The sequence below is a fragment of the Fundulus heteroclitus genome, chromosome 9 (genome assembly GCF_011125445.2).
Source record: "Fundulus heteroclitus isolate FHET01 chromosome 9, MU-UCD_Fhet_4.1, whole genome shotgun sequence".
NCBI classification, from domain to species: Eukaryota; Metazoa; Chordata; class Actinopteri; order Cyprinodontiformes; family Fundulidae; genus Fundulus; species Fundulus heteroclitus.
Window position 1 is genome coordinate 25,882,563 of NC_046369.1, and position 24,531 is coordinate 25,907,093.

Consider the following 24,531-nt stretch of genomic DNA (forward strand, 5'->3'; position numbering starts at 1 on the left):
CATCCATCTTCCCATCAACTCTCACCAGTTTCCCTTTACCTGACTGAGAGGAGAATCCCCAGAGCACGATCCTGCCACCTCTGTGTTTTCACCATGTGTGCAATTTTCTATTTTTACCTTTTCAACCACAAACTAAAGTCACAATATTATGATGAAAAAAAAAAAAACCCAAGGTAGTCTTATTTTTGTAGAAAGGGGATCAGTAAAAATAATTTCTAGTGTATTCTCAGCTATTTGAATGGGATGTCGGTTGCGATTTCTTCCAAAAAACTTGCCAAGATTAATGAATGCGTGGACCCAACCCTGCTTTCAAAACAGTCTCTGGGTAGTGATTCAAAACCATGCTAAACAGAATACATTTGTAATGTGCTACAAAGTGGGCTTGTAAAAGCCATTCATTCAAGTTATTCAAACAAAGGTATAGTTGAAGTAAAGGGCCCCTGCTCACCAGATGTCTGTGGTATGACAACTTCAGTGAAACAGGAGAAATAATCAGGTACATGATGACAACAAAAGAAGAAAACAGACCTAACATTCGCCCATCACCATATTCCACCATATCCAGACCCGCATTATGCAATATTACGTGCAGCTAAGCTGTTGCAGGTTTCAACTATCAGATATTTGCCTTTTGTTAAAGCTAATTTTCTGTTAACAGCCACACAAATCTCTTTCAAAACATTACATTACCAAGACTATGTAATATATATAACATGCCGTTATATTGGCTTTTTAAAATCTTCTTCCTCTTTCTTTTCCCCCGCCCTGAAGGATTTGTCATTTTCTGCGACATTATTTTGCCTACTTGCCTTCAACCTGAGCTTTGGAAGTTTGGATGCGCATTGCACATATATTACCGGTGCAGTGTATGTGGTTTAGTTTTATTTGTTTAAGTGTCATGCCAACATGAGCAGATGTAATTGAAACTGCTAGCAACCAATCAGAGGCAGGACGAATGTCAAGCTCTGATTGGTTGTTTCTGACCGGGAGCTGTATATTGCTTCAAATGGCAGTAGGCCCCCTGGGAGGACCCAGAGCGGTTTTATTTCCCCCCACAGATTATCCATATTTTACTGTGTGGACATAGTGACACAGTGGACCAATCCATTACGTGCAACCTTTAAATGCAACCTTGAGAACTAGTGGCAGTTTTATTAATTCATCTAAATCCAAAATGACCCAATCCTTAATCAAATCCAATGGTTCAACAGTGTAAAAGCTGAATTTTATTTACTATAAATAATAGCTGCGGACAATTTGGTCGCTTTAATCTGCTCAGGAAGTGTTGGTGCAATTAAAAAAGGAAATAAAAGTGAAAATATACTTCGTTGTGTGAGTGTTGTGTACCGTAATCTATGTGCTTTCTGAGCTGGTGCCTCACCAAAATGTCATTATGATTACGTCGACATTCTTGATGCTATTAAATCACACACATATATTCAGACGCTACAAAACAAATACACAATAAACAAGCAAAAAGTCTGAAAAGCGTTATTGATTTGTTTGTTTGGTCCGCGTACGTCACGAGGAGCGGGACACGCCCCTGGTTGATGAGCGCAGCTCGCAGCCTTGACTCTGGCACAAGCCGACGAGGAGGAGGACGGAGCGAGCAGCCTGTGGCGGACGCTGGCCGGATGGTTAAATCCAACCTACAGACGATTTTGAATAGTCATTGTTTTGTAAGAGAAAAAGAAAGAAACTTAACCGAGATGCCTGTCATTGAGCAGTCCAGTAATAAACCTGAGAGGTATGTCAGTGTCAGCTGTTATATACATAAAAAAAAACAAAACAAGCTAAATGCTAAGTCTTTAAGCTGCGGCCTAAGCAAGGTGCGCTGTCTATTTACTGGAACCATTGGTACAAGACATATATGTTGTTCACAATAACACGATTTGACACGCTCGTTTGCCTTCATAAAAAGTTGTCGGGCATTTTTTTTTATTCATTATAAGTGTGTAAAATAACTATGTGTACTCGAACGCGCTCCCGTTACAATTTTTGAGCACATACTGTACATTGGTAGCCAGCAATTAGACAGAAGTCACGTAACGTTGTTGACAGTCACGCTCCTATTAGCAAGCTAATGCTAACCGATAGGCTAATATGTGAAACGCAACTGAGATGTGTTAGCTCGATGCTAAGTATGCTAACTATGGTGGCTGTTTGGAGCAAAATTAGCTGTGATTTGATTTAAAATAAGTCAGATATAAACGTTTAACGCTAATATGACGTTAATATACTTTAGTTGTATCTTTGATGCGGGTATAATTCGTTTTTTTTGCCAACTTTAGCTAACGTTTAATTGGGTTATGTCATCGGTGTTGTTGTTTTTTTTGTCGCTGTCATGAAAATGGTGTGTTTTATTCTAGGTTGTTGGCGCAGAAAAACATCGTTTGATTGCGTGTTTTTTTCCACACGGCGTCGCGCGTCGTTATTCCGAAAATACAGCGACGATTTTGCTTCTTTTAATACGTTTTGTAATGTTAGTTTTATGCCAACCAACGTCGTGATAATCCGTGCCTCCCCCCTCCTCCCAAACCTTGACTCACACGCTAACAAGTGTTTGCCCATTTCTTTTAAATCACATTTGTTCAATCAGATTGGATTTGCATCTGGTAAATCAGGCGATGGAGTTAATAATGATCATTTTTAGCAACCCGTCCCCTCCTGCTCAGTCTGAGGGATCGATATCCACCTGGCTGTGGATCACGTTAAGTGAAAACATTAATGAGCTTCTGGTGTTTTTTTTTAAGTCTGGCAGCAGGATTCGTGGTTTTGGCTAAATCTTTCTCGTTCTGCATTCAGGCGTTGTTACTCGGGTCGTGTTCTGACAGGCTTTTATTCATGCAGTCTTTCCAGTTCTGACGTCCTGTAAAGCTCTGGAAGGAAATTTCCACTGCATTGCGAAAGGGGGTGGCGTGGGGGCCTGTGAGGCGCCTAATGATACACGGCGTACGTTTGCGCCTGTGTCACAGGACTGTCGTTGTTGTCCTGTTAACTTGGGCCAGTTTTCTTTCCCTGTGTCCGTTCCTGCTGCAGAATCCTGTAGACTGCGTTAACAGGTCTCTACAGAGGTGTTGGTCGCTGTCAAGTGATATTAAATGAACAAGGATTTATGAAGGGTTATGTCTCAGATGATGAAATTACAGCTGTAATTTTACAATCCTGCCTCCTTTTATGGGCCCTAAAGAATGGTTTAATAGCTGCTGGTCCGTTGGCCTGGAGCGAGGTTGGGGTTCGGTACGGTCTTATGTTCACATGTTTGAGTGAAGAATTGCTGTTGTGTCGTTTAGCCTGCACAGATCAACGCTTTTTTTGTTGTTGTTCTTGAGCGATTTTCTATTTACAAGCTATAAATAGGTAGATTTGGCTTAATTTTTTCCCCAAATTCCATTTCATTTTATTATTATTATTATTTTTTTTTGCCTTGATAGGTTTCCATGTCTGGATAAGTGGGGAAAACAGAAAATGAAATGTGGGAAAATGTTAGTTTCCTGACTTTTTCTTTTTATTTCCTTAAGGATAAAAAATATCTCAATGAAAAAGGAAGTGTCAAAGATTTATATTTACTGTTTTTCTTCTCAAATAAATGTATTTTGTTCAGTTTTACATCTCTTGAGTTTTGTGTCTTGCAGATAAACGATAAATAAATCATTTATGGACAAGGTTATTGTAAAAACAAAGCGATCAGTTGTTTAATGGGGGGAACAACCTAAATGTGTCGGGAATGGATGTTTGCTGTTGTGCTTGAGTCTCGGCTACAAAAGCACAATACATTTCTTTTTAGTTCAGTAAACCCGTCTTGTCCAAGTCAAAGGGCCGTGCAGAGGGAGATATGAGAAAAGCATCGAGAATATTTCTTTCCAGACCAGATCATAACTATTTATTAGAGCCAACGGTGACGTCTCACTGCTTGTTGGAACGATCCCTTTCTGTAAAACGGCTTTGTCTAATATTTTTTAAAAAGACATAATTACATTTTAAGCTGGTTTCTGTACCTTATAAGCTCCAGATGGAGCGCAGCAGTGACATTTGCGCCAGAGAGCGTCTTTCTGGTACTGCTAGCTGTTCCTAGCAGAGACACAACCTAATCGTCACAAACAGTGAGAGAAGCATGTGGCGACACACAAGCACTAATCTTTTAAATTACCTGGAGTTCTGAATTTAAAGAAGAGAACGTTTCTTTTTTTCCTCTATTTTTTTTTCTTTCTTGCGTTGAAAAACTGGAGTGACCTGTTTTAGTCGGGGGGGGGGGGATAAAGTAGGCCAACGATTAGATTAGCAGGGCCTCCTCCACTGCATAAAGTGGAATAAGGTGAACGTAGGGGAGGAAAAAATGGCAAAAATACTGTTGGCTTGGTGGCGTTGGTGTTTGCCTTGATAGGTTTCCATGTCTGGATAAGTGGGAAAAACAGAAAATCAAATGTGGGAAAATGTTAGTTTCCTGACTTTTTCTTTTTATTTCCTTAAGGATAAAAAAAATCAATAAAAAAAACAAGGGTTAAAGATTTAGATTTAGATTGCATCCTTCATCTTTGACTGCCCACAACGCACATTGTGTTATTAGTTCAGACACAAATGGGTCCCAAGCTAAAAAGCATTAAAACAATACTGAAATGTAAAGTTTAACAAAAAAAAAAAACCTCCAAAAATTCAAAAGTCTGGTGTTGAATTCTAAAATTGTGCAGCAGCCCTGATTGTGGGCTTGCAGCTGGCTGAGCATGACAACAGTGTCGATGGGGGATAAAGGTCACTCTGGGCTATAACAAATAAGTTTAGACTTTGCAGTTTAGCTGACACGCTTAACGGGGCTTTTTTTTAGTTTTACTCGGCAGAGATGTGGCGTTCTAACATAAACCAGCTTCCTGTCTGCTATGCTGATGCGCTTGTATCAGATTTCATGAGTCAACATATAGAAATGTCTGCAAGAACAGGACAGTTACTGATTGACCTCTGCCCCCCCCCCCCCAACCACGTTTTGGTTGGTGTTTTATTAACTTATGCTGAGCAAATGTTTGACTGGTAGTCATAAATGTCCCCGCTGTGCAACCAACACCAATCCTGTTGATTATTGCAGGTTTGGTTTTGGTAGCAGAGCGTCTGGTGTGAGCACTCGGTCTAAAATGGCTCCGTCTCTGTGTGCGTCCGTCTCCTTTTCCAGCATCTCCAGTCCCAGGAGGTGCTCCCGCTGTTGCAGTAACCCGTGTCCGGGGCCTCTGTGGTGCTCCTGATGCCCCTCTCCCACCCCTGAAGATCCCAGGTGGGCGAGGGAATGACCAGCGGGATCGCAATCTTTCAGCTAAGCTATTCTACTCTGTGCGTAAAGACGGCTTTTTGTGTTTGTCGTTCCCTGGCAGGCTTGTTTTCTGTGGCGTCTGACCTTTTGTTTCTCCGTAGGATGCTCATTTGTTGGTTCTTGAAGAGCCTCCCCCTGCGAACAGCAGAGTGCGTTTCTTGCTCTTTGAGCCGCGCCGGACCGAAGGCAAACATTGTGTCTGGAGGGCTGCGCTGAAAGGGGGGAACCTTTATGTTGAAATCCCCTCTGGAGCCTTGCCCGAGGGCAGCAAAGACAGGTGAGGAGGAAAAAAAATCCTTATTTCTTTGCAGCTTTAAAGGAAATGGTTCAGTGAGACGAGACTTTTTTCAGAACATTTATTTAAGAAAACAGCCATAATTTAAGTTTAAACTGATAGCTTTTGTTGTTTTAGTCTGGGATCAAAATCTGACAGTTTTCTGTTAACATGCTAATATCTGAAATCGTTTATGAGCAAAGAAATAATTCACTCGACTAGGGCTGGACGATATGGGAGAAAAGCATATCGATAAAATAGAAATCATATCGATTAATATTGATAATTATCAACAAATTCAAAACATGCCTTTTAAGTGCAGCCCTGGGCGTTTTATGCTGTTGCTTAGTGACATATTTTTAGACACAGAAAACAAAAACACTGAATTCAAATTCAACCTTTTATTCAACCAACTTTTTACCAAAACTACAAGTTTAAAAAAAAGAAAAGAAAAAAAGAACGTGTGCTCTCTTAACTCTCTGAAGGGGGCGGAGCTTAGTGACGGAGCGTTCCTGGGTCTACGTTGTGATTGGTTGGGAGGATGTTTTGATTAATATTAACCTACATGATAGGCTGGAATGCAAAAGTAGGGAAAACTGTTATTCTATTGAACTTTTTAATGATTCCTTTTTTCCTATCATTGATATACATCTATCGATCGATATATATTATTATTGAATTATTGTCCAGACCTACACCAGACTGGCTTGATGTTTGTCTGATAACCCCACGTAAGGAACACTGTGACACCTCGAGGTTCATCCTGGTCCTGAATTATTTCTGTTTCCTCTGATTTTTTTTTTTTTTTTCCTTCTACAGTTTTGCACTTTTGCTGGAATTTGCAGAAGAACAGCTGCAAGCTGACCACGTTTTCATCTGCTTTCACAAGAACCGTGACGACAGAGGTGAGCTCATGTGCGCGTGCTGTTGGTTTAACCAACAACTAGTTTAATAAGAAACCAATTTATCCTGCAGTGCTAGAACCACTCTAAAAAAAAAAAATTCATAATTTTATACTGGACTGTGAGACTAGAACATGTTTCCTTTACATTTTAAACACATTTATTTCGTAGATGTAACTTATTGTTTCTAATGAAATGTTTTCTGTTTGAATAAAAGCCTGCTTAGTTTTTCTTGAGTAAATATAGAACAGGTCCAGTAAATCCACATCCTTCAGTGCTTCTCCACACTGAGCAAATTAGCTGCTCAGTAAAGGAGGTCAGGAAATGTTCTAGATGAATTAAATGTATATCTAAACGTAACTTGTACCGTACGCCAAATTCACAGAGTAACGGTATGTTGTCATAATCAGCGCTGTGACGTCTGCTAACGAGCGTTTCTTCCCGTGCCGTCTCTCCTCAGCATCCTTGCTGCGTACGTTCAGTTTCCTGGGCTTTGAGATTGTTCGACCGGGTCATCCTCTCGTCCCCCCCCGACCTGACGCTTTCTTCATGGCTTACAGCATCGAGCGAGACTCCTCCGATGACGAATAAAATGACGCTGAGCAGTTACAAATGTTTTGTTCCTTACTTCAATCAATGCCGACACATCAGTTCTGAAAATGAATATATTCTAGTCGTTGGGTGTGACTGAGGTTTCCTGTTTTAAGGCTGTTTTCCCCCTTCCGTACTGCGTGCTGTGTTTCATTAAGAGTTGCACGAGAGTTAAGATGTTTAATAGAGCAGGAATGTAAAGCAGAAGCCTGCATGATACCCGGGCGTTACATCCTCCCCGCCATTATATCCACCATGTTCTTGTTCATCCCGCCCCCTGAATCCTGACCACAGTATATTTAAGATTAATTGAAATCGTACTCATGTAAAGTAGATGTTTTCATAGTAATTATCGGTTGATTTTTTTTTTTTCCTGTTGATAATTTTTTTTTAACGTGTGCATGGTTTTAATTTGTTTTGATCCACTCAGTAGAGATCTGCATGTTGTAACTAAATAAAAGTGCTCACCTTACAACCGTGTGGTCTTCTCATTCATGGCGGGAAAGCTTTAAAGAATCAAGGTTTTGAGACAATGCAGCGGGGGAAGTTTAAAATGAATACTGCACTTTTGTAATGGAAAATTGGACGAAGGAAGACGGTTTAGACGTTGTATTGTATATGAAACGAATTTGGGAGTGAAAGTGGCACAAAAAGCTATAATATTTCAACCTGGCCTTATTTATTTGCACTTTACAGGGCGGATCATACGTTTACCCTTATGGACTTGAGCTTAATGATTTGTTTGAAAGGTTATTTTTGTGAGCGTGACATGATTATACAATCATTTTAAAAAATACAAGTTTTAATGGTCTGTAATCCAGACGGTCAAAATATACATGCAGGCGTTTGTATTTACGTACTACAAAGTCCTTTAGCATCGTAAAACTTAATCAAACACCTTATGTAGCCATCAGCAAAGTCCTAGCTGGGTGTTTAACCCTCATTTCAAAAGCGGTAGAGTTAATTTAACCCCCTCCTCCTGCCAGAGACCTGGCTTTTAGGCATTGTGGACTAACTATCCGACAGGTTTCGTTTGGTTGATCTAGTTTAAGCAGAGGTGGATAATCCGGCTTCATGAAAGTTAAAAACCCTGCTTGGTTTTCCTTCACCCTGTTCTTAACCAGGTGATTTTAGTCCCTGTCTCTGCTGTAGAGATGGAAAATAAAAATAGTCAGAACTCATCACTGGACCGGCCTTTTACTTTCTGAACCGGGATTTCCCACCTCTGATTTTAAGGTAGGCTTGCACCTTGATGCTCCCTGGTCCTGAAGGTTTTTATTATTGTTATTCTACGTTCCGTTGTGGCATTTCAGGCGTACCGTATGGAGCGGATGGTTGCCCCCATGTGCCAGGGCGCTTTCCATCTACAAAGCGTATCTCAAAGCCGTATCCTGACGGCAGGAACTAATTAGATCCAGATTCTCCAGCATTAAAGTAGCCAGGCCCCGGTAATGTGAGGGTAAACACAGTTGTGTGACCTTCAACTATCTTGCATGGATGGGTGAGCATATGTGTGGAAACAATTGTTTGTGCTAATGTGAGTTTATCACCTGGAGGCGCACGTTTCTGAGTTTGGGGAGAACAGCAGAAGGCCTGCCACCCAATAACGACGAGGTGCAGGTAGACCTGACCCCGGGAGGCCGCAGCAGTCCCAGACCGCTATACTCCCCCACTCAGAAGGTTTTAATCTCATTTAATCTGATACCATGATGAGTAAGATGGCCATCAGCCTATGATCAACCATCATTTCTGCTTTCCTGTGCAACAAGCCTGCCTGGGAGCTGTAGCCTCCATCAACTACTGGCAAGCTAGTGACTGTTGCACAATTATCTCCAGCACATTTGAGGAAGTAAAACATTGCAGCTTTTCTGTGGAATTGCGTATGAGATGAAATGTGTGTGTGTATGTAAACGAGGATCCCACTTCCGGTTAAAAAGTTAGTGGAGAAAGTTTTCATCATTTTTAATAAGTTCAGAGTTCTGTCAGAGCCGTTCAGCACAATGCGAACACAGGAAGCTAAGGAGGGATCTACAGGGGTCCTTCTTGTCGTATTTTCTTCCCTCCGTTATCTTGATGATGATCTCAGCTCAGGATGTTGCAGAGCTGCGCGGCCGCACCCGCTACAGTCTCCGAATCGGTAAACGGCAGATACTTCAGACACATGCGGTCCTCCCAGTCCAGACCAGGCTGATCCTGGATCAGTCCCACCTCTGCCAGCTTCACCAGCAGCAGGGCTCGCTTCACGGCCAGCCAGTTCTGCACAGCCGTGACCGACGCGGGGCCTCTGTGGTTGAGGACCGAGAACCGGGGCCCCCAGAGGAGCACCTGGAGCATGGCTATTATGTCCGTCATCTGGGGGCCGTTCTCACTCTGAAGCAGAGAGGACACGTGAAGAAGCCCCCTTCGGAAAACAGACGGAGATGGATCTGTGGGGGGTTCCTTTGGCCGCAGGCAGAACTGAATTAGGGCTCCCATTTGGCACTGAATGGAAGCCAGCGACGGAGGGGCCAAAGAAGCAGCAGACTGCGGTGCTACCAACACACAGGGAGAGCCATATCTCCTCCACAACTCCTGGAGCCAGCCTCTCTGAGCGTGGCCTCCCGGCGCATCCTCTCCTTTGCACCTCTCCTTGCCGGGCCAGACCAGAAGGATCTCCCTGGGTCTGAGCTCGGCTGCTGCGGCGCCGGTGCTGTACAGGTGGTGCGAGCCCACGAAGACCTGCAGCAGCAGAACGCACGCCTGTCTGTCGTAATCCTGACGCCCGCCGCCCTGCGCCGAGCCGCTGTCCCGGACAAAGTCGTCCAGGGTGGCGTGGGGCAGGTCACGCTCGACGCTCACGCAGTGACCTTTCTGAAGGAGGGAGTCGACGGTGACGCGTCCGTCCGGGGGGTTGGGTGCCCTGCAGTCTGGCTCCGCAGAGGAGGGGGGGTCGCTTTCCTGGCTTATTCTGGGCTGGAAATAAGCGATGACGTCCAGGACGTTGGCATGCACCTGTTCTTTGTTAGGAGCCGAGGGAGCGCCCTTTGTCCCTTTGCATACCTGCACAGAGATAACAGGGGGTGGAAAAAATATATGCACTAAATGCGTCCAAATGTTTTTTTGCAATGCTGCGATGAATGCTACACAAAAGAGTTCTGTTGTCTGCAGCTGTGGCGACCACGGTGAGTGGTAGATTTGCAAATGTCGATAAAGATCAGGCTCGCTTTGAGTGCAACGTGCTTCACAGTTCAGGCCCAGTTACTGTAGTTTTGTGCAGTGGAAAAGTTAGCAAATCATAAAAGGCACAAATGTGCAATAAAAAAAAAACAACGTGTGATATTACCCTCAAACCAAGCACCCTCCCAGGAAACCTTGGGCTTTGCAGGCTGTAGTAGGTCTTCTCTCCGATCATCTTTGGCCTGCCGCCGTCACAAAGCAGGAAATCCTGAGGCCCATATGAGCCGGGATCCCTGTCCTTCACCTGGAAGAGGCCGCGGTCCTCGACTCTCTGAGCCATGCTGCGAAGGCAGAGCAGCTGACCATGCTGAATCCTCTCAGAGACAAGACGCTGGTCCTCAAAGTTACCAAAGACGGAGGCCAGGCGCTCATCCGGGGCGTCGAAGGACAGCTGGGAGAGGGGCGGCAAGGGAGCGGGGCTTCTGGCTGGCTTAAAGTCCTCGGTCTCCTCATAGATGAAAGTGTCGGATATCGGTGCCATCATGTACACGGGGTTGTCAAAATTCTGAGGACGTCTTTGCAGAGGAGAGAGTGGAGAGGGGGAAGAGGGAGCTGGGGGATCGATGCCGGGAAGGGAGAGGGCCCGGGTCAGCCTCTTCTTTGGAACAGGGGGTGGTGTACCATCGGAGAAAAATCTCATCTGGTGTTTGAAGGGATCTGGGGAACACAACGAGAAGGAATTTTAGATCTGAGCAAGCACAGAAGAGGAAACACATCGGCTGAAGAGTCTCAAATGCTCAAGAGTCACAGCACCAAATAAATATTATCAGAAATCTTGCATGGAGCACCTTATGACGTAATTAGTGTTGTCACCATACCAACATTTTGGTATTTCGATCCTTTTTCAAAAAAAAGAGAACACAAAAATATAATTCCTGAGTCAAAAGTGCATTGATCGGGCTAGACTAAGAACATTTTTAATAAGGAGATCAAAAAAAGCTGTGCACACGTTTATTGTCTGTTGTTTGTTTGGTGTACTCTAAGATGCAGTATGTCCTGAAAGGAATTTCACCACAGAAACACGCGGCGTCAATAAAGTATGTTGAAAGCCATAACATTGCGAGAATGAAGCGGTGATGATATGTGAGTAAAGTCATGATATTACCAGATAAAGAGCTTCCATAATGAGAAGAAAAAAACAACAATATTAACATTACAACAGCGCTCACTGAAACCTTCAGTACATTAGATGTTCTTCTGCAACCAGTGGGGTCAGTATGCTTTACAGCAACACGGCTGGAAAGATCTTCAGAGAGTTCCCTGGTTTCACCCACCGTGAGATGCATCCTGTGTGACACCTTGGTAATGAGACACGTCTTAATAGGCCATAAGGTGGACCTGAACCTGCTGATTTTAATATGCAATAGTCTGGCAGGAGTCCCTGCGACAGACTGGTGACCTGTCCAGGGTGCACCCCGAATGCTGGAGATAGGCACCAGCACCCCTCATGACCCCATGAGGGATTAAGTGGATCAGAAAATGGATGGATGGATGGATTTTAGCAGGTGTGGTGTCAGAGCTCTCTTTTTGCTCCTTTTCCTTTCGTCATGTGTTCAATACTTTTTCACACAATTTTGTGGACACGCATGGTATGATTTATTTTATTTTATTTCTGCATGTGTGGAGCAGATTGACATCTAATGGGAACTAATGAGTTCCCACAAATTCCTCCTCTGCATGGGCGGTTCTAGACGGGGGGCCAGCAGAGGCCAGTGCCCGTGTGGAATGTTATGGCTCCTGCACTGTAGACATTAAGATAACTGAATTTCCTATGATGACATGTGCTGGTGAAGAAACTGTAACTTATTTAACTTATTGGTCCCGTGGACCACCTTCCCTTTTTTATCACAGTTTTACTTTAACAATGATTTGAAAACGAAAGTGTTGCACTTTCAGCTCCAGTCGTGTTGAGAGAAGATCACAGCTTTGATCTGCTAGATCAGGGGTCAGCATCCTGCAGTTTTAGAGCAAGTGGCTCAGTTGCTCACGTAATGTATTGAACAATTAAATATTGCCCTGGCCCCCCTGGTAAATTTAGTCCAGCAGCATCACGGATTTTGTGTTTTAGGCTAAACACACCTGTAGTTTTATTCATTTATTTTATTTTTTGCTGAAAATCTTGCTCTAATCTGACCGTGGCACACATTCGCCCCATCATCAGGGCTCCAAAACAGCCAGCTGGCCTCTAGATAGCGTGTAATGGATGATATATGGACCCGGTGACCTCCACATGCCCCTGTTTGCTGTACTTCTCTCACAGTGAAAGAGTTTCGGTCACTGTTTCATCGTTATTGTCCTGACTGTAGACATGGCGTCGTTTTGGTGAGTTTCTATTTCCTTCTACTCAGGTCATGAGTTTTCTTACATACTTAAATTGCATGCTCTTTTGTCTTTCCCATTTTGAAGAATAAAATGCATATAGGCCCGTGTGTCATTTCATATTTGTACCTCATGGAACAGGAGGAACAGGAAATAATACATACATTATAAACCCCTTCTGGTACAGGACCTGGCAGAGAGTTTTGTTTTCTTTTTCCACTGTCTATTAAAGTAGGTCAAAATAGTTTTTTTTCCCTAAACCATTCACAAGAGGAGGCTTTAATGTTTCTAAAACAAGTAGCCAAATTAGTTTTGCACAAATGCTTTTGGCTTTAGAGCTTTCTAAGCAGATGTGAAGACATTTAAAGCTCCTTTAGACAGGGTAGACCCAGGGGAAAAATGCTACAAAGACCCCCATCTTCTTGCTCAAACCTGTCATATCTGGTATTACCCGAAACTAGACAAACTCACCTTTTCGTCGATGTAAAGCGCATCCCTGTAGCACCGTTCCTGACTAAGATTCATGCCTGACCGCAACAAGACAACCACGAGTGTTGTAAAATGCACCAAGCTAAACGTGAACAATGAACTGCACAGTGCACTTTGTTTTTTCTCTAAAACGAACTATAAAGGGACACAATCACTTCCAGCACCTTTACATAACATGCCTGCTATTTCATCAATGTTTTACTTATTTTATGGTTACAGCTGCTGTTTTGTAGAACACATTTTAACAATAATCACCCTGAACAAGAAGGCTGCAGACCAGTTTGATTCAGTGTAATAATAAGTAATATAATAGTAAGCTGGACCACGCTTTTGGGATTAATTTGACTGGTTCTATTTGTTTTCAACAGGTTTCAGTTGCATATGTTCTTCATTGATAATTCTTTTTGCATATATGTTTACATTGATTTTTTTATAGACATCCTTTTCAGTAAAATGGCTTTAGTTGGAGAGGAAAGGACACAATTCAGATAATTTTCTATTAATTTTACCCTTATAAAACATACCTTACAAAAGAAGATCACAATCTACTAGAATTTATTCTGCAATACATTAGGAAATACATTTGAATATATGAACAGTTTTGTCACATATTTGATAGTAATATACTGATCAACAACATTTTGCTATATATTGATTTGTATATGTTAAAATACATCAAAACTGGATAACATTCCTACAAAGTAAGGAAAAAAGTATTTTTATGAGTCATGCTCCAAATCACATTTTGCATCACCTTCCAGGCTCTTTCTAGTTCTTCCCTTAGCCCTTGGTATTTCTCAAGTTTCTTGTGCTCATTTTTCCTGATGTTTCCATCTTTTGGGATGGCCACATTGATCACAACAGCTGTCCTCTGCTACTTATCAATGATCATAATGTCTGGCTGGTTGGCCATTACCATTTTGGATCTTACCTCTGTCATTCTCCTCCACCTTGGGAGGTGACTCCCATTTTGACCTGGTGGTCACCAGGTGGTATTATGAACAGATGTTTCTGTAAACCATACCAGCCACTTGGTTGTGGCGTTCCATGTATTCCTTCCCTGCTAGTATCTTACACCCTGCTGTGAGATGCGTCTGACCTTTACACAGGTGCCAAAATGTTGCTTTTAGACCTCACAAATGTGGAGCTATTCTTGATTTATTTTGTTGTGTACTTTCAGATGAAAATTACTTCTAAAACCCCTTAGGGCTTATTTAAAGTCCACTTATAAAAGTAAAGTATGATTTAAAGTCTTTTATTTTTATTTAATATTGTGCCAATCACAGAAATAAGTGTGTTCTGTTAAAAAGCTATTTTTTCCCCCTGGACTTTCTTTTTTTTCCCTTCACTGAATAAATGTGACCAAATTGAGATTTTTTTGGATGGTCGTATTTAATATGATTTTATTTTGGAGTTTTTTATGCACCTTTTCTAGGAGTGCCCTTAAACGTGGAGGGCAACCAGCTGTTTAACAAACATGGACTTGTTTCAGAAAAGGACATTTTTATTTTAGGAAACACAGCACAAGAGGTGCTGTTCAGTAGCAAATATGTATTATTTGTACTGCTGACCAGACTTTTTATGTGAATTATTAAGCTTTTGATCTTAATTAGATTCATCAATAAGCCCTAATATCCCCTGTTTGAATTTACTGCAGTATTTTTCTTATTGCAGACAATGTCCCTATCTAGATATTTCCCATCACTTTAAGTTATTTGGGGATGGATTTCTCACATCCTAACAGCTGGTTTACTCTAGTTTCCTGCGAGTCACTGCACTCTGAAGATCACTTGGATTTTGCTGAAAGTAAAAGTCTCAGAGGGCTACTTCCTCTCTTCAGTTCTCACGAACTAAAAGACGAACTGAAGACAGGAGTGAACCACTCCTCTGCTTTGTTCCCCTAATCATCATCATCGGCTCCCAGCTAATATCACTTTTAAACACTAGCGCTACATTTAAATCCTATGCAAAATGGCCAGTTCTAGGCCGAGGCTTTAATTAGCTCCCTCTGCAGACCTACCGTAGCGCTGATGGATGGGACACTGGGCTGCATGACAGTCGGTGGGTTCAGAGAAGACATCGCTGGGTCCAAAGCTGTGATGCTGGAGTCCAGCGGAGCTGAAAACAGAGTCGGACTCCACGCTGGACCGCCTAAAAGAACGCAGAGAACAGTTTCTCCAAAAAGCATGCATATACGTTCAGTGCAGAACCAGCCTTTCCAGCAATAGTTTGGTTTTGCAAAACATTAAATTTTTTTTACTCTTCATTTGATCACATGCACTGCAGAATACTTAAATATGCAATGAAGGATGACCTGCAAAAATATTAGAATAATAATTTTTACATTTTTAGCAGGGGAACTGTAGGAAATTAGAGTGTGAAGCATTGGTTTGCCTTACCTGTGCTGTTTGACAGGCAGTGTTGGTGGCTGATCCTTCTCTCTGCTACCAGAAACACACGCCATCAGGAACTCACACTTTCAACACCTTAAAGCTTTCCCTTCGCAGCTGACACAACTCCTACCTCTTCCTACATGCAACATGAAGCTCAGGTGGCCACCACTGTCTCTTTTAAACACTTCCTGTCTGCCTCGGTTCTGCCTCCCACCAGCTCATCTGAATGGCTTCCTTTTTAGAGGTGCTGCACGGCGGATGTTTTACCCCGGCCGGTTTCTGTCAGAGCTTGAGGTTGGCACCGGAAGAGTTGTGTCTGTTCTGAGGGCAAAGCTGCTCTCTGAGCAAACCTCAACTCCGACAGAATGAGGAAGAGCAGTTACAACAGAGCGCCTTTACGTCGTGCTCATTTCCTTCTGTTTCTCCCAGGTGCAGCTCGGTTCTTCTCATCCAGAGCGAACTCAGTGTGGAGGGCTTTTGGATGCTTCGCTTTAAGCATTCTGAGGTCTAAACGCTTCTTCAGGAGCTTTTTACTTTAAGGAAGAATAAAACATTTAGGCACATAAAGAAAAATATAACCAAGCGACTTTAAAAAAGGAACAAACTCGTGTAATTCTACAAAAGCCAGTATTACAGGATATGTTGGGTATAATTTCATCTTTCCCCTTTGTTTTATTTATTTTTTTCATTAACTTTAAATGCTTCTTATTAGTGTTGCGCCGATGCCATTTTTTGGCCCCCGATACCGATACCCGATACCTGGCTGTGCAGTATTGGCCGATACCGATCTGTTTGAAGTTGATGTGTGTGTGTGTATATATGAAGAACTGCATACTACTTAGGGTAGTAGAACTTTTTATTGCCTACCTGGAATGGGTGACAATAGTTGAATAAACTTTTGGCTCTCAAAGGCCAAAGTAGTGCAACATTTGGGAAATTATAACATGTATATTAGTAATGCAACAGTAAGACAGTAAAATTACATTAATAATTGAATAATCTCTTTTAAACCCTGAGTTTTGGCTCTCAAATGCCAAAATAGTGGAACTTTCATGAATTTATATAACATGTATAATACTAGTCAGGAGAGAGAAGGCTGCGTTCAAGTGACATACAAACATCAAAATGGTATCTGTGTCCTATTTTACTCACCGATACCGATACCACCATTTTAGTGCTGGATCGGGGCCCCGTCTCATACTGGTATCGGTATCGGTGCAACACTACTTATATGAGTTTTTTCTACTGATTTTAAACCTGGACAGTTGGTATCACTGTTGCATTGCAGCAAGGAGGTCCTGGGTTTGAATCCCTGCTTGTCTTTCTGCATGGCGTGTGCATGCTCTCACCATGCACGCCTGTGTTATCTGCAGATGCTCTGCCTTCCTTCCCCAGCCCAACAACATGTGCCCATGGTTGTTTATCCTGTGGGTCTGTGTTGGCCCCTGCTCTGTGGAGGCTTCAGAGGTTTTGGTTTTTAGAGAACATTAGAGAGCAAGCATAACCATAAAGACCAAAACACAGCGGACAAGTTGGGTAGGAGGTATAGAAGTTTAAAGCAGGGAGTTTCGTTGGGAGCTAATTAACCATCTGATTAGAGAAGGGGCCATGTTTTCTCTGGAGCAGCTGCAGAGATCCACATATCCACATATGGGAGGATATGTCGACAGGACAGTCATGCCCTCCACAAATCAGTCCTTCATGGAAAGGTGGCAACCGGTGTTAAAAACAAAGCTATAAAAAGTTGTGTTTTTTAATTTTTTGCCCACACACACACATCCATTGTGGTGACTCTTCGGCAGGTACTGGGAAGCTGATCAGAGCTGGTGAGAAAATTAATGGAGCTGCATACAGGCAGAAACCCTGTTGGAGGCTGCAAAAGACAGGTGCAGAGCTGAAAATGGATGCATTCCACACTTTCCTGATTTTTATTTCTAAATCGGTTTATAAGGGACATTCATTTTCTTACACAGTCACATAAAATCCAACCAAGTTCTCTGAAGTTTGTGGTTGTAACATGACAAAATGTGGACTGTGTGTGTTGAAACAGCAGCCATTCAACCGGACCATGTAATGTTGATGAAGAGTGGGTTTAATTAAAGAAAAAGCGCTGAATTCCCAGTACCAGCACAGTCCTTTTCTCGACCACTAGTTACAAATCCAACCTGGAATAGGTAGTTATTTGATTTTACAATACAAGTCACCTGCTGAACAGGCATTGCACTGCATTGTTCCTGCTGACCAGAAATCTGTGAGAGTACGACCTATTCCCTTTTCCACTGGACATGTTGGTCAGGTTACTTCTCTTCTTCCCTTTCTATTAAAACAGCAACAGATTCTAAGCTAATATGATATGTAAATATGCCTATTATCTGCATAGCTAATGCTTTGATAGGTGGCCTGTGCTTGTATGGCACTTTATCAATTCCTGAGGACCCCAAAGCGATTCACACTACAGTTCAGTCATTCACATATTCATTCACACATTCACACCCTGACAGTGGCGAGCTACATTGTAGCCACAGCTGCCTTGGGACTGATTGGGGCTGATGGTGCCTTCTTTGTTTGCAAAGTTAAAAGTTAAAGGGGTTAATGTTTTAGTTATCAGTCCTAGACACCGTTTGTGTCACCATGAGCAACAATATGAATCCAACCAAAGGCTCCTTCAGTGACAGGCATTAAATGAAAAGAGAAGCGTTACTGCAGCACTTAAACGACCAGCATGGCTCCCAGCAAACCACATAAAACCAGAAGCGATCTGGGCAGTACTACATTGAAAGTACTTTCATTTAATGATTGTGTTCAGTTTGTGGGCAATACTTGTTGGATCTTAACCCGAGACGACAGGGCAGGTGCAAATTACAGAAATACTATGATTGAGAACAAAGAAAGAGAAAAAAAAACAGTCCTTTTAGTTAAAATAGCTAAATCTTTCTTTTGAAGTGAAATCCCCCTGCTTTCTGTCCATCGTCATAATCAGCCCTTGGATGCCCACCAGAATAAACTCATACAAGCAAAATCCCTGTTTGGCAGATGACCTCTATAGCTGCTACTGCAGGTTTGAAAAGCAGCCATTCACACCTCCCACCAGCTACTCCGCATCACACTCTCAAAAGCTCCTCCTGCGCCAACCACCCTCCTCCACCATACCAGGATCCAAGATCCCCCCCCCCTTCTTCCCTTTGTACACAGATGACAGCACATCTGCTGCCCCGTCTGTAAAACTCCTGCAGTTTGCCAATAACACCACTGCCGTCTGATCCAGGACAGCAATGAATCTGCATACAGACAGGAAGTGGATCGGCTGGTCTGCCGGTGTGCTCACAACCCCTTTGGAGGACTTTCCCCACCGTGTTTCCGGTGGATCACTTCTGGTTCCTGGGAACCACCCACTCTCACACACACTGTTCAGGAGAAGGGCCAGAAGAGACTACTTCCTGCGGCAGCTCAAGAAGTGCAACCTTCCACAGAAGTGGCGGTTCTTCTTTATAACCTTCGCAGTCCTGTGTTCGTCCATCACTGTGTGGTTTGGCTCATCCCCAAAACAGGACAGGCCGTCCAGACCTGCAATAAACAATCAGGTCTGCAGAGAGGATCCTCAGGGCTGACCTTCCCTCCATTCTGGACTTGTCTGGAGTCAAGAAGGGGCAGCCAGCCTTTCTGCTAACCTCACACATCCTGCACACAAACCTTTTAGACTTTTACCTTCAGGTCGGCGCTACCAAAAAAAGCAGTTTGACTTGTTTTTAAACCTGAAACCTTTCAGAGCAGACCGGGTCAGGGTTCTGCATGTTAACTACATAGAAAAAAAAAACATAAAGAAATGCTTGCTTAATTATGTTGCACTTTTTAAAGCGAGTAGTTCGGCTGGATCACTGTCAGACTGACGTGTACTTGATTCGCTCTGCTCAGCAGAACGAGAGCTGACTCTCCTCCTGACAAGAACTGAAGCAGATCAGCCGACCAGTGCAGCAGAGCCAAAGCTGAGCTTCACACCAGAGAGAGCGGGAAAGGCTTCAGATGCTCCTGATATCCAATATCCTGATATCCTCCTGATATCCTGACTCTCAGCTCAGAGGAAATGGGACCTCAGGAAGTCAAGAACACAAATTTCATGTTTTACACGTTATTATCTAAAGGTACGCAAAAGAACGCACACGCATGCTTCAAAAAGAGGTAGTACTGCCATAAAGGCAGTGATGATTGGAATTTCCTTTGTGGGCCATTTTTAGCTGTGATGCTTTAAGGACACAGACGTTAAGATCAATACTATTAAATATGAGATGCAAAGATTAACATAATGATTTCTGATAAAGTAAAGAGTTTCATATAATTTTGTCTATATAAATGCAATTATGAGGTGTCAATATAATAAGGTCCCTAAATCTAGACAAGATCAGGATGGAGAATCAATTAGGGTATGAGAAAATTACTGGTAGAGATGGAAATAAAAAAGACACACTATCTGCTCTTGACTAATCAAAAATAAAAAAATGCCTTGAAGATTTCTGTTTCAACAGCACTTTTATTTTGATTACATGAAATATGTAAACTTCAATGTAACAACATTTATGATAAAATATCTTGCATTTTTAAATGTATAATGTACAATATTTCTTACTAGTCAGTCAAAAAAAAAAAAAAAAAAAAAAAAAAAACCTCTAAATACGCAGAGAAGCAGCCAAGAGGGACTCTGGTAAATTTGGAGGAGCTGCAGAGATTCACTGCTCAGGTTGAAGAATCTGCCTTTATATGCTGGGCCTCCACATTCGGTCAGTACCAGATTATCTGAAAGCCTTGAGCAAGTAGATTTCATATATAATAGGTGAATGTCGTGTAAAGCGCTTTGGAGTCCTCTGAACTTGATTGTTATTCAGGTACATTTATCATTTTTACATTCTTGGATTTCCTTGTCCCGCCTGCCCCAGTCAGACATCCACACTGCCTTCTGTTTTCTGGACTGTAAGGACATATTGTGACTTATTGTAGCATTTTGTTTCTTCTTTGTTTCTTTTTCTCTGATAAAAACCCAAATAAAATATGTCAGATTAACCTGGAACCTCGTGAAGTGCAATCTCTAACCAGACCATTAAAACAAACTTTTTTTAATGTTTGAGAACTTTTTTTTTTTTTTTAGCCCCACACTTACGCAATAATTAAACAAAACATACTCTTTATAACCAGAAACATTAATCCAGGGCTTTCCTATCTGGAATTCATTCCAACTACAGATTTAACTAAATAAATTTGATAAAGCTTTGAAAAAGGAAAAAAATATACATACAGGTAAAGCCTAAATTTTTTTTATGCGTGTGGCAGATTTAATTTTAAGTACATTTTTGTATTTTACCAACATGCTTATTTTTAATGGAATCATGTTAACATTTTTAGGGCAGCCCAGTTGGAGTACTGACTTGAATGTGTTAGAGAATCTGTGCAGGGTGCTACAGATTAGGGTGATGGTAAGAGACCATCCAACCTCAAAGATTTGAAACTCATCACCAAGGATAAGTTGTCCAGAACCCCCCCCCTCCCAATAATGCTATTACTTTAGCTGATTATTTAGACAGGTATAATGTCTATTTGGCATGGCTATTGTTTAAGAAAATGTAAATACAAACCACAACATTTTCAACATTGTTCTTCCATTCTTGTTCTTCTTTTAGAAATCGTATTTCCCAGCAATTTCAATCAAGAAACACATTTCTTGGTTGAATGAAGACAATTTTGAATGTAAATCAGCCAGGAATAATGTAGGACTAAACTCCGCCGTTTCATTGTTGTTTATCTAGTGTGGCTTTTGTTACACGTTGAATTGGTCCTCTGAATTTTCTGCAGCTGATTACAAGGCGGCTCTCGAAATTACGGAGCCATTATTGTTCCTCCATTTATTCATCACTGCCTACTCCTGCTTTTGTAAATGCTTCAGAGACTGAATTTAATTAAAGCTAAAACCCTTAATTGCCTCGAAGCATTCAGCGGAAACCTTTTACGTCATGCAAATAAACAAACCACATAGTAGCGGGATTACAAATTTAAATTCGTCTGCTCCTATGTCGAAGCACTCAGCTTGAGCTTTGGGCCGAGCGGTCTGCGTCACAATGCTATTCAGCCTCTATATTTCCGTGTGTGGGTGACAGATGGATGCATCGGGTGAGCAACATAATGACCCTCTTCAGTGAACCTCTTCGTGTGTTAAAGGAGCAGGTCTGGTTTCTCTGAACACATCGTTCAGGCTTCCTGTGGAGACTCCTTTATGGCAGGTAGCCTGAAGGCTGGCCATCTAAAACCAGAACACTGAACTGCAACTCCAGAGGTTCACACACACATCCCAGCCTGCTAATGAATACTGCACTGGTTTTCTTCTTTTAATGGTGCATTTGAACCAATATTTTACAATTATACGCAACATACATTTTCAATGATTTTACAAAGCAAGTATTGGATGCCCCTAGTTTAATTTTACAGTGGATTTACTCTCATCCAGCCAGGGTCAAAATTGTTCATACATGCTCAAATATGGATTTACATTACCTGCTAATGTTTGGTCAAATTACCCCTAGCAAGGTGCAGAGAAACTAAAAGGTCTTGGCATATTATCGGCTGGATATTAAATCTTTCTTCTCAGCAGAATCTCAAGTCTAGTCAATAACAGCTTTCCCCAGAGTCAGAGCTTTGTGGAGAGCAATTTCTGCTTAATGTCCGCTTGATATACCCGTTTCAAAACCAGTTTACTGTGTGTTTTTTTTTTTCAACCATTGTCCTGCTGCAACACACATTTGCATCCACGTACGTAAATACCATAAAAACAGGAAGCCAGCTTGTAAGAGTAAAAGTAACGCTTTCAAGCCCGTTATAACCTAAGAGCTCACATGTTAACTCTAAAGCATGTTGAGGCCATGTTACTGCCACTGGGGCATTGAACCTAAATAAAGGGCAAAGCGTGGGGGATTGGCGCTAAATTAAACAATTTCACCTCCACTGGCCATTTAGATTGAAATTTGGACCCAGTTGCTGTTCTTACTGAACACACATCAAAAGTTGTTTCATAAGAATCAGAGCAGCCTAGCGTTGAGCATCTGGTAAATATGTAAATGTCTGACCAGATAGTCGGTAAAACTCAATTATTCAGACAATATTGTACATGTTTACTTACCTCTACAAGGATCAATACATATTCTATATAATTAAATGTATGCTTTTTAACCAGTTTTCACGGCTTTCTAGACATTAGTAAAAGTCCCAAATGGCATTCCTCAGTGTGTTACATGAAATGTTTCTTTATAATGTGACAGAAGCGTCGCTTCAGTTTATCCGGGTGCTTCTGTGTGGAGGAAGCTGAACCCGAGGCACTGAAGGAAACTGGCGGCTCTCCTCTGGGCGACCTCTCGCCACCCTGTGAGTCCGGCAGGTCTTTGGACGGCTTCTTCTTGGCTCCTGACAGGTGGAAGCAGTTGCCTCTGACGACCTCTGGGTCAGATCCTGAGGCACAAACCGAGCTCGAAGCCTTGTGGTCGCCGTTTAGGCGGTGCAGCCCAGCCTGGCAGAGCAGTGCCTCCTCACTCGCCATCTGAGGGCTCTGGCTCAAGGTGACGAAGCCGTACGGCGTGGTGACTTTGGTGAGATGCGGCAGGGAGAGGGCGGCCTTACTCGTCGGGTCCAGGCAGTGGAGGCTGTTTTTGCTGGAGCGAGGAGACGACACGTCTTGCTGAAGTCTGGATCTCCTCTTGGCTAAAGGGTCTGAAAGACACCGTTCAGCTTTGCGGCCCGATAGCAGCAAACCGGAGAAGGAGGAGGATGAGGAGATGTTAGCCCCGCTCTTCCTCAAGCCTCCCTCTGACTCTGCCTCATTGTCCTCTGTCTCCTTGTCCAGGGATCGTAAGCTGGTCCGGACCGACAGACTTGGTATAGTAAACTGCGGGATGCTATCGGGAGTCAGGACGTTTGGAAAGATGTTCTCGCGGCTTGTTTGCGAGTCTGTAGAGCATCCGAAGGACTTTGCGCCGCCGGTGGCCCACAGCAGAGCCCGCATGCCTGCACTGCTGTGCCTCCTGGCTGTGGAGAAATCATCCGGAGCTGTGTTCCCACCACCGACAGCACCAAAACTGAACGTCCTTGTCACTGGTTGCTTATCCATTTTGTGAAAGCCTTCCGCTGCCGCTGCACACAGGCCTGGTTTTAGTTTGGCTAGAGGACGGGCGACAGGAGGCTTTTATACTCCTCTGGTGCCATCTTTTTTCCCCTGAGCGCATGAAATGAGAGAGAAACATGACAGAAAAACAGTCCGGAAACGGTTACCAATTAGGGAGCGGCTCTTGGATGGAAGCGTGGCTAAGGACTTGTCTCTCAAAGCTCTTCAGATGCAAAGCAGCAACAGGAGCAGGAGCAGCAGCATCTGCCTGCCTCTCAGGGTCTGAGGCAGCACCACTGAACAGTAGTCTGATGTCGAACAACAGCAAAGTTCATTGCTTATGATTAAGACTGAGTTTTCATGACCATCGAGGGATTACCCTAAACAGAGCCTACAAAATGTGACATGTCCGTAGAGTTGGCGCGACTTTAAAACAGAAACATATTAACTGTTTTACAAACGGCACACAGAATAATGAAGGGCTTGTTAAAATATTGTTTCCATGTGTAGAGGAATAAAATAGTCTACCTTACTAATAAGATGTTTACTTTAAAGACACTTTAGGTGGGGTTGGGATGTGTGTACGTGTGTTTGTGTGTGTGTGTGTGTGTGTGTGTGTGTGTATGGGGTTCTTTATTGTGAAATTAACCACATGAACAGAAGTTGCAAAATCCTTGCCCTAATCTATAGATCTACTTTGTTTCCTTTTTTATGTTTGTGAACTTCCCTAACAGTTACACGCTTTTAGGTCTGTAGAACAGGACATGCACATGAGACAGCCTGTGATGTGTTAAAGAAATAATCGGTTTTATTATTTGATTATGAGATCAGCGGAGCAATCATGTGACAATCTGAGTTACCTGAAAGTAAGCAGACGGCACCAAATCAGACTCTGGCCTCCTGGTTAATGTTGCTCGTCT

General features: G+C 42.6%; 2 protein-coding genes across 3 annotated transcripts; one reads left to right on the top strand and one right to left on the bottom strand.

Moving 5' to 3' along the window:
• Window positions 1–1,564: 1,564 nt before the first annotated feature.
• Window positions 1,565–7,535, top strand: oaz1a (ornithine decarboxylase antizyme 1a). Its single transcript, XM_012864830.3, is given in 6 exon segments — window positions 1,565–1,747; window positions 5,162–5,228; window positions 5,230–5,316; window positions 5,398–5,573; window positions 6,390–6,475; window positions 6,933–7,535. Coding segments are annotated over 6 exon segments (660 nt in total). The 5' UTR covers window positions 1,565–1,634; the 3' UTR covers window positions 7,064–7,535.
• Window positions 7,536–8,351: 816 nt separating this feature from the next.
• Window positions 8,352–15,897, bottom strand: peak3 (PEAK family member 3). 2 transcript variants are annotated; one of them, XM_021317636.2, is made up of 5 exons: window positions 15,611–15,897; window positions 15,487–15,531; window positions 15,108–15,238; window positions 10,386–10,936; window positions 8,352–10,102 (listed from the first exon to the last, which is right to left on the bottom strand). In XM_021317636.2, exons 4-5 carry the CDS (start codon window positions 10,917–10,919, stop codon window positions 9,146–9,148), a joined length of 1,491 nt encoding a protein of 496 aa, XP_021173311.2. In that variant the 5' UTR covers window positions 10,920–10,936; window positions 15,108–15,238; window positions 15,487–15,531; window positions 15,611–15,897; the 3' UTR covers window positions 8,352–9,145. The 2 variants fall into 2 exon arrangements, with proteins under 2 accessions (XP_021173311.2, XP_021173310.2); XM_021317635.2 differs by having other exon boundaries at window positions 8,353–10,102; window positions 15,487–15,897.
• Between the last annotated feature and the right edge of the window lie 8,634 nt (window positions 15,898–24,531).

Bases quoted from the DNA above. Each gene is read 5' to 3' on its own strand.
- peak3 (XM_021317635.2), bottom strand. From the start codon at position 15,551: ATGGCGTGTGTTTCTGGTAGCAGAGAGAAGGATCAGCCACCAACACTG. The intron at 10,937-15,107 runs GTAGGTCTGCAG...TGTGTTCCCCAG, and splicing joins TCCCATCCATCAGCGCTACG to ATCCCTTCAAACACCAGATG. The intron at 10,103-10,385 runs GTAATATCACAC...ATCTCTGTGCAG, and splicing joins GGAGGGTGCTTGGTTTGAGG to GTATGCAAAGGGACAAAGGG.